The following is a 9,640-nucleotide window of genomic DNA, read 5'->3' as shown; positions in this document are numbered from 1 at the left end:
CATCTGCTTACTGAAGAAACATATCGTCGCGCAGCCTTCGAGAGCTGGTTCCATACTGGAGTCCAGAAACCCGGGTGAGCTGGCGCTTCCTATTGGAGAACGTAGTCCGGGTCGCCCAAGTCAACATCGAACTGCAGGAGATGGCCGTCACAGACCGCAGTTACCGAAGTTGGAACTCCTTAAATATAATGGCATTCAAGAGCACTGGCAGTAATTAATAACGGGAGATATGTATGACACTGCGGTCAAGATGATCAAGGAAAGGTTTGGAAATCCAAACACGCTGATACAGTTTCATCTGACGCGGTTGCTAGGTCTTCAGCCAGTCCGCTCCTCCCGCAATGTTCTCGAACTGAGACGCCTCCACGACACGGTGAAGACTCATATGAGGAGTCTAGAAGCGTTGTGTAGTACCTCAGAGTCGTTCTGCTCTCTAGTGTTCGTACCTTCCTCGGAACCACGGAACCTTCTTCGTCTGGTTCTGTGTAGTCTCCGTTGTAGAGTTCCCCTTTTCAGGCGTTACTGGGACCCACTTCTTTATCTTTATGCCTGCCTTTTCGAATATGCTCAGCGTTTCCTCATGAAGTGTCTTGGCATTTTCTGATGTGCTGACGCTGACCACTAAATCGTCCACGTAAAAGGATTGCTCCAAGAGCGTAGCAGTCTGCAAGTAATCTTTCTCTGCTTGCTGTATATGATGCTGAATGGTCGCGTGCAGCAGAAACGGACTAGATCGTGCTCCGAATGGCACTCGTGTCATGCGCCATGTCTCAATAGACGGTAGAGGTTGTTCTGCGATCGCCGTCGAAGCGTACCATAGGAAGCGCAGAGCATCTGTATATTGTTTTGTGAAGTGCAATCTGCAAGAAAGCTTTCTCGATGTCTGCCACCATACCTATGCGATGCATTCGAAACCTTAAGGGCAGAGAAAGGATGTCAGAGTTCAAATTTGGTCCGGCATGCAGAACGTCGTTCATGGATATTAAACGCGGAGCACTCGATGAGGCGTCGAATACAATTCTGACTTTCGTAGTCTCTCTCACGAGTCTGATAACTGCATGATGTGGCATGTAATATTCCGGGCCAGCAACAGCCTGATCTCTTTCTAGACCTGATTCGGCGACATCACGTTGCTGATACCTGCTTGAGCGACAGCGATAAAGAGTCGGAGGGCGCTTACGATTTTCTGAAACTCCCTATGAACCCGTGGGAGCTAGTAAGGAGCAACCACACTGGGACAGAAGTCCGATGGGGCCACAGTTTATTCCTGGAATGAGCGAGCGAGAATGATGATCGAGATCGTGTGCGTGAAAAGGGTATGCTGTCGGAAAGCTTCTGGGACGAAAGGACGAGGAGAGCCCGTTGAGACATCGCAGGCTAAGGTAACATCTGCGTTAGGGATGTGCACGTCCTGGAACTCCAAAGACAATGGGATGCGCGACGTCGGCCACGAAGAAAATCCAGCGGAACGTTCTCCGCAAGCCAAAGTCGAGAGTGAGCGAACGTTGTCCGTACGTCTTGATGGGGCTCTTGTTGGCGGCTTGTAGAGAAGGACCGGTGTAAATGCGGCGGCGGTCAATGGATGAGGCGGGGATAACACTGACCGCGGCGCCGGTGTCGACGAGAAATCGAATTTTCGAGGGATAATCGGTGATAAAGAAGAGGCGACCGTGGTGAGGACCGGCAACAGCGGTCGCACCTAGTTGCCAGGGCTGGTGTTTTCTTGGAAGATGCAGGGTTCCAGGAACTTAGTCGCTGCTTTGCCGAAACGCTCATGATACCAGCAGAGCTGGAAATGTGGCGTGCGCCTGGGCGAGAAACGACGGCTGGGTGAGAAACGGAAACGCGGACGGAATGAACGTCGAGGACTTGGAGACCTGGGGCGAGCGGAGATTGCCGCTAACTGCGTCTTGAGTACTGCGATTTCGTCTTCTAGCCGATGGGAAGGGGCTGAATCTGGGGCGGAGCTGGGTATGGATAAGCGGGACAGCGCGGAGTAGAGCTGGCGAACCTCTTCGCGGAGCGAGTCGCAATTACAGCAGGTTGCAGTAGTTGCAGCAGGTTGCACAGCTCCTGCTGTGCAGGGCGCTTGTGCGGAAGGCTGCAAATCGCAAGCAATCGTGTGGGAGGCTCCGAAAGGCGGTGTCGCTTCCATAATCCGGTCCGCGAGCTCTGACAACCCGCGAAGGGGAACAGTGGGAGAGGCTGAGAGAATCATCTGGACGGTGTGAGGAAGTCGCTGGAGAAGCAGTTCTCGCAAAATCGACTCGTCTAGCGCTGAGGACTTGTCTCCGAGTAGCTGATACATCCGCCTCAGAAATTGGGTCGGCTTACGATCACCTAATTCCTCGGTAGTGAGCAGCTGCCGCAGACGTTGTTGCTGGGACTCGGACAAGTGTTTGATAATTTGCTGCTTCAGAGTATCGTAAGGGTTGTCGGAGGGAGGGTTCGTCACGATGTCCCGGACCTCCGCCATGACTGAGGCAGACAAAGCAGTAAGGGCGGCGTAGTACTTCGTGTGCTGGCTGGTGATGTGTCGCTTGGTGAATTCGGCCTCGGCCAGGACAAACCAGAGGGCTGGGTCGTTGTGCCAAAAGCTTGGCAGTTTGATGTCGGTAAAGTTGACCTGGGCAGAACCAGTGGCCGGATTGTGATCGCCTTGGTGTTGGTCCATGGCTTAATCTTGGTTGCAGGAAGGAGCGAAACGTCCGGGTCACCAAATATGTGGGAGCTAGTAAGGAGCAACCACACTGGGACAGAGGTCCGATGGGGCGACAGTTTATTCCCGGAATGAGCGAGCGAGAATGATGATCGAGATCGTGTGCGTGAAAAGGGCATGCTGTCCGTCTTCTTTTACGGTAGGTGGCCGCCACAAACCGTTAGCTGTAGCTGAACCGGAACTAACCAATTAAAAAAATCGGTAACCGGTTAAAAAAAAACGGTTCACACCTACCGGAATTACCGGCTGTGGGAGAAATTGAAATTATGCTACATAGAGTGTGACTGATGTATGCCAACGATTTTCATATATGCTACACTTTAAGAACGAATGAGTTGTAGCATCAGAAAGGAGCGTCGGAAAAGACGATGCACAAAGGACTAAATTTACTCTGTGTGAATATATTTAGTCCTTTTGGGGACTAAATGAGTTGCCACAACCATTAGCCCCTTTCTGCACGAAATGCATGGGGCTAAAAGAATACTTTGAATTAAACCGTGAACCGTGATATATCGAGCTAGACTGGATCTTGTGACATACTACAAGACAATCTGCCAAGGAAGAACCGCCATTTCTTACTCTGTGGGCAAAAGAAATTGCGTAATTATATAGCTTTGTTCCGTCGAATTCACAAAGTGTACATACTTACGGAGATTGTTGCATTCAGGGGACCATTTGTGAAGTTTACAGAAACTGTCCCGGGGAGTTAATTTCAGGGTCATTGGACTAAAATGAGGCGTAATTGTTATCTAGGGAGCGAGAAGATGCAATTACTCTCCAGTTTACTCTTTTTGTTTCTTAATTTCTTAATTCACAGGTGATGGTGGTGCCGATTTGGAGTAGATGGTGGCGGTCTTTGCGATCGGTTGATCCATGAGCAGAACATCACCGTTTAGTACACTCAGGACCAATCACTACACAGACAAAAGTTGCATGTTAAGGGGGTGCTGGCACAATTTGAAAGCATCAAAGTTATGTTTGTGATTTGCTACTAAAGTAGGGTTGTACGCATTTCACTTACAATTGAAATACGCAAGGTGTCAACGAATGGTACGGCCCCTGTTCTAACTTCTCAGATGACATTCTAATTGGCAGTTGACTCTGATCGTGAAGGAGGAGATCATCTGATTGAATAGTGCACATTCCTCGTACTCCGTGTTAATCCATCCAAAACAATCCGACATGAGCATTGCAGCCGCACGTACCGCGGCTAACTTCATTTCGATAGAGAGAAGTTGACATTATTGAACGGGTTCGTCAACCAAACCGTTTAGAATTAACCGGTTTGAACAGCTATATGGTTGCCTTCAGGAGCTGAATCGGAACCGAACCCTTATGGTCTCACCCAAACCCAAACCAAAAACATTTTCGGTTCGACTCTCTGTCTGCATTGGAGAGAGAGAGAGCGAGAACAAACAAAAAAGAACGGACTCCACAATCATGACATGTAGCCTGTAGCTAATCTTTTGCCTGGTGCTAACCTCGAGAACCGATTATAACCGAGTTATCAAAACAGTTTGTTCAAAACTCCGATCTGGCTGCGACATATCTGCATTGGTTGAACGAAAGCTCGCTATTTGAAACTTCCCCACCATGAAGGCTTACCTGCAGGCTTTCCACATGCATCGAACCTGTTGCCAACATTTTGCTGCGTCAAGACAGCGATGTAGAGAATCACATGCCACATCTTTCCCATAGTCTCTTACTGACTATAGGCCAGCAGGAAAAGATGACAATGCCCACACGTTGGCGGCCCTCCGATATAGTTCACGCGCCCTAGAACAATAGAGGAAGTGCCATGTTTGAACAGCTATGCAGCCGAGGACGGGGATCTAGGTCAGCTTGAGGCCAGTGCATCGAAGCAACTCTACGAAAACCATAAGATAACCGTTCATACGACGACCTCAGAATATCAATTGCCATCATTGTTCTGTAGGTAGACTTTACTGGACGAAACGAGTTTAAATACACGTGACCCATCAGTTTGTATACAAAGAATTGATAGCGAACACAACGTCGAAGCCCGTCACTGTTCTACACAATATCTTGTGCCAACTCAGAGCTTGCTACGTCATCCTAAGATATTCTTGCAAGACGGGCGTGCGGCAGTACGTCGTCTACCGAATTCCACTACACTTGGGCAATGTGTATATAGGACAAACCGGCAGCTGTGTTAATGTTAGGGTACATTTATGCTGCAGCATCGCTGCTCGCTGCTCGCTGCAGCTTCAAGCACATCGCTGCTCGCATAACCGCTAGGGTGCGTTTACCCTGCAGATTGGTCAAGATGCTGCTCGCTTTCGCTATATCAGTCGCCTAGCAGCGTTCACTATGGAAAGATGGAAACGAGGAAAAGTGGGAAGGAGGAAACCGACTTCATCACAACCAATCGCAGGTCGGATTTCAAGACGCCAGTCATCAATGATACCAGGAAGACAAACATGTTTACATTCCTAGGTGCAGCGAGCAGAGCGGCATGCAGCGGCGAGGATAAGCGAGCAGCCAGGCTGCAGGGTAAATGCACCAACAGAAAGCTCTGTGTTTGACCTGTCATCGCCAGAAGTCAGGTAGTCCCCGGGCATGTTCAAACATGTTTGGCAGCATTGTTGTGGCGATGATCATGGCGTGCATCTTTGGCAAGCAGCGATGCTGCAGCATGAACGCGCCCACAGAGATACATGTGTTTGTTTCGTCATCGCCAAACAGCGATGTGCCATGTGCCAGCAGCGATGCTGCAGCATAAATGTACCCTAAATGTACCCCTAGGCTCCAGCAGCACTGTGCATCCATGAAGAGGACACCATCAGGACACCTCCCACTACACTTGCGTGACTGTGGGTGCACACGTGGTTGTTCTAGTGAAAGGGCTCGCCGTTGTCCGCCTCACAGAGGTCAGCAACGTCACGACTGACGCCATGGGGGAATGTGCGTCCTGGGCCGACTTCTAAGGGAACTGTGCCGACATATGTCTGAAAGCATCAGAGGAAAACCCAGGAAAAACCCCAGCCAGCATAGCCGGCACCTGGATTCGAACCCGGGTAACCTCCCAGTCTCGACGTGATATGGCCACCACGCTAACCACTGAGTCACGGGTGCACGCCGGTCTTTACAGAAACAGATATTTCAGAAAAGCACAATCAACAAATCACAAGCAAAATCACAGAAGCCTTTTTCATTGCTACGCACGAAGACGGTCGACGTGTCGGCACGCCATTACTGAACCTATCTCACGCGGAGATAGAATATCTTAGGATGACGTAGCAAGCTCTGAGCTGGCACAAGATATTCTGTAGAAGAGTGACGGGCTTGAACGTTGTGTTCGCTATCAATCCTTTGTATACAAACTGATGGGTCACGTGTATTTAAGCTCGTATCGCTCTATCTGTTGAAAGTTAGCACTCATCCGTGTCGTCGTTCTTCTGTCCCCATTTTTTTGCTGTCTAAACACAATGAATTCGTACCAACTACCATGCCTTCAAACGCTTGTTCAGTAGATCTCACTGTCTTCAAAGGAACAGGGCGATTGGATTATCATGTTTTCGAAACCATTATCGTGAACACCTTCCCCCCCAAGCAGCACAATGTACTGAAAGTCGAGTGCAATAGGGGTGGACGGGTAGGTAGAACGACCTTGAACAGACTCGTGAAACTAAAGAACGTTGATAAGACACATACCATCCACCCCTATTGCACTCGACTTTCAGTACATTGTGCTGCTTGGGCCACTACTAAAACTCCATATTTTTCGCTACCTTAACACCCCCCCCCCCCCCCATAAAGGTGTGTATAACACTTTATCTCTCTCACACACGAAGAAGGTGACATATGTGTTAACTAGCATCAGTGTACACACCGCGCGCCATGCGCTACGTTTCACGTCGGAGTGGGAAACCCTCGGAAACACTCATAGTACGAGCGTAGCGCGTAATTCTGGTGGGCAAGACAGCCTTCAATGTCGCGGGTCACAAAAGCTTCTTCCCTTGGCATCCAGTCCGAGACGTCACGTCATCTACCCAATAGTGTGCCACACGCCTGATGTCGTTTTTTTTCTCTCTCTTTCTTTGTTTTTTGCGTTAGTATTTGGCGCCGTGCATCTCGCATCTAACACATTCGACCGGTCGCCTTGCTTGTGCCTTGTAGCAGGCGATTCTCGGAAGCCAAGAAAAGTGCTCGGATGATCTGCCGTCACAACACGCCAGAAGAAGCTGTGAGAGTGCGCCACCGCTGCGTGCTTTTCAATAAACAAATATTCTCAGGAAATACGCGCTTCACAACGGAAATATTTCCAAGGGTAATATGTTCATATAACATGGTCAAAAATATTAGTTCGAGGTGTCTTCCATGCTCCTTTAAGAGAGCGTTGCTCTAGTCTACAAATGACTTCCTTGAGAAGTGTTTCTCGGACGATCCTAATCGTGAACCTAATACTACGTAAATAGAAGTTAATAAAAACGCGCCTAGATGCGTCAAAGAACCATATTTCCACCTGCTTTTCGATAGATTTGTAGAGAAATATCAATAAGTCGCGTTATTCTGTTCCTAGCCATCCCCACACCCCGCACCGAAAAAATGCGCTACCGCTACCTGTCCCGCATAACATGAGGTAGTCAACGGGCGCTGGTGTCGACACGCTGACTCTTATAATGGCGTGGCCTCTTTCTCACACCAAGCATGCCTGTGGGCTTCAGAAGCTTCTGGAATCTGGTATATTCTATGCTCAATGCTCACTCACGCTGCATTCCTGTTGAGTGCGGGTTCTGTTATGTGGGTCAATCAGGTCTATGCTTGAATCTTCGCCTTTTAGAACACAGCCGTAGTACCCAGAAGAGTTTTGTGTCTAGTGAACTTGTAGCCCACATCAGGGAATGTCATCAGACATCAGAAGGCTGTCAGCATGTATTCAGTGACACTTCACTTCTGCGTACGGGAAGGAACAAATGGAAGCGTTTGTTGTTGGAGTCGGTGGAGATAGCCACGAGGGGAAATTGTGTTAGTAACCCCTCGCTTATTCCCCTTGCCCCCCTTCGGAGGTTCTTAGGGATATAAGCGGTTGGTTGTTATTAAACTGCTGCTGTGTAAGAGAAATTTTGTTGTCTCCGTGCCTCCAGTTCCAGCCTTCAGTATGCACCAGCTTGTCTGCGCCCTCTCTCGTTTGTCGATCACTCGTTCGAACACAGTCATACGGCAATGCAGGAAGAAGGAAAATTACGCAGTACTTTGTCGTGCGCGTTGACTGTGAGGTATGTGGCACGAGGAATTTCACATCAAAATGGAGAATGAAAACGTCAGAATGGAAAAATATCCTGTCTGACAATGAAGATGACGCATGGTTTTGTAATTTAAAGAATTAAAGGAAGCCACATTTGTGTCAGCAATAGCCTAGTAGAACATACAACACAAGAGATGGATCTCACAATCACACAAGAGTACCAATAATGCGATATCATTATTGGACACTCCTAAGAAATTCTCTTCTCTGCGCTGTGTCTCAGACCGCTCGTCTCTCCAACGGTCCAGCAACCACCCACCCTTGCGCCGAAAACTCAGCTCGGAGGATAGATGGCGACACGGGAACCATGGGCGCGGACAACTTTATGACTCTTCCCCTTTTCCCGTATACACCTCGCTGGCGGAGAGGAGTGCGTAGTAAAAAGCATAGCACCGGATGTGTCTGCTAGGTGAGGTTCACAAGGCAGCTGTTGGTATTGGAATGATATGTTATATTCCATCTTGCATGCGAGGCTATCAAGGCGGGAAAGCGACGTCATGGTTCGTCGTGGCGTGGGCCTGCTGACATGAACAAACGATCGTTCACAGACGTTCCATGTTGGGGTCCTTGGTCTCCGCGTTCCGGTAAATTCAGTTAGACATGTCGTCCTCTCAAAGGTTTCATTAAAATCGATGGCTCTCGAAATACACGACAAGAAAATGTTGGTGTGAATCATTCACACGAGGTGTTTGCCAGAGCCAACGGCACGACGATCGACCTCGAGGATGATTGTGAACTTGTCACGCTGGAACATGCCGATTCTGTAAAGCATATAAGAAATAGTATGCAACAGTATTACTCTGCTGCCAGCACAGGTCCTAACGGCTGCCGTAAGGGGAAAAAAAGCTTCAGTAGCCGCGTGGCGTCCACGGGTCCCGCGCGGGAAGCTCGTTTATGGTCCCCTAAAAGGACATGAAGGCGGAAAGCGAACGACTGACGTGTTGTGCGACCTTCAAATTCATTTTTTAATGCGACTGAATTATTGGGCTTACTCCTAAAAAATATCTGTGTTTCAGCACCAAAAATCGAGCTCGGACGATAGATGGGGCCACGGGAACAGTGGGCATTGATGCGTTTATGACTTTAGAGTGTGTAGTAAGACATAGCACCGGGCGTGTCTAGATGAGGTTATCACGAGGAAGCTGCAAGCATTGGGACGCTACGTTATATGTATTGCATCTTGCAAGCGGGAGATCGAAGCAAAGGGGGGAGAGCGACGTCATGTGTGAGCGTATGTGTTCCCATCACCCACGGCTCCTATACGGCAGCGCCTCTATTGTAACCATCCTCCTCGCCGCCGTCGGAGAGATTTGGCGACTCAGCTCTGTAGTGTTCGGACGCACCGTCGTCCCAGCTAAATAAATGTGGTATTATATCACTACCCGGCCTCTCCATCATCCATCATCGCTCCCCCCCCCTCCTCACGCATGCTTCGTCGTGGCGTTGACCTGTAGACATGAACAAACGGTCATTCTAGGGAGGGAGGATATGTTTATCTAAAAAAGAGAAATGATAGGTTAGCAAGGCAAAGAGTCGTCTTGCTATTCCAAACAAAAAAGGAGAAGAAAAACAAAAAGGAAAGAAAGTCGAAAGAGACACTATAGCAACGTGACAAAGTCACCATGCAGTTCATGAGTCTTGATCATTTGAGG

General features: G+C 48.9%; 1 protein-coding gene across 1 annotated transcript; it reads right to left on the bottom strand.

The window, feature by feature from the left end:
* Positions 1-1,699: 1,699 nt before the first annotated feature.
* LOC135384458 (uncharacterized) lies at positions 1,700-2,674 on the bottom strand. Its single transcript, XM_064613659.1, has one exon. The coding sequence runs from the start codon at positions 2,672-2,674 to the stop codon at positions 1,700-1,702; it is 975 nt and encodes a 324-aa protein (XP_064469729.1).
* Between the last annotated feature and the right edge of the window lie 6,966 nt (positions 2,675-9,640).

The sequence above is a fragment of the Ornithodoros turicata genome, chromosome 2 (genome assembly GCF_037126465.1).
Source record: "Ornithodoros turicata isolate Travis chromosome 2, ASM3712646v1, whole genome shotgun sequence".
NCBI classification, from domain to species: domain Eukaryota; kingdom Metazoa; phylum Arthropoda; class Arachnida; order Ixodida; family Argasidae; genus Ornithodoros; species Ornithodoros turicata.
This window is presented reverse-complemented; position numbering and strand designations above follow the sequence as displayed.

Coding starts and splice junctions, on each gene's coding strand:
- LOC135384458 (XM_064613659.1), bottom strand. CDS start 2,674: ATGGACCAACACCAAGGCGATCACAATCCGGCCACTGGTTCTGCCCAG.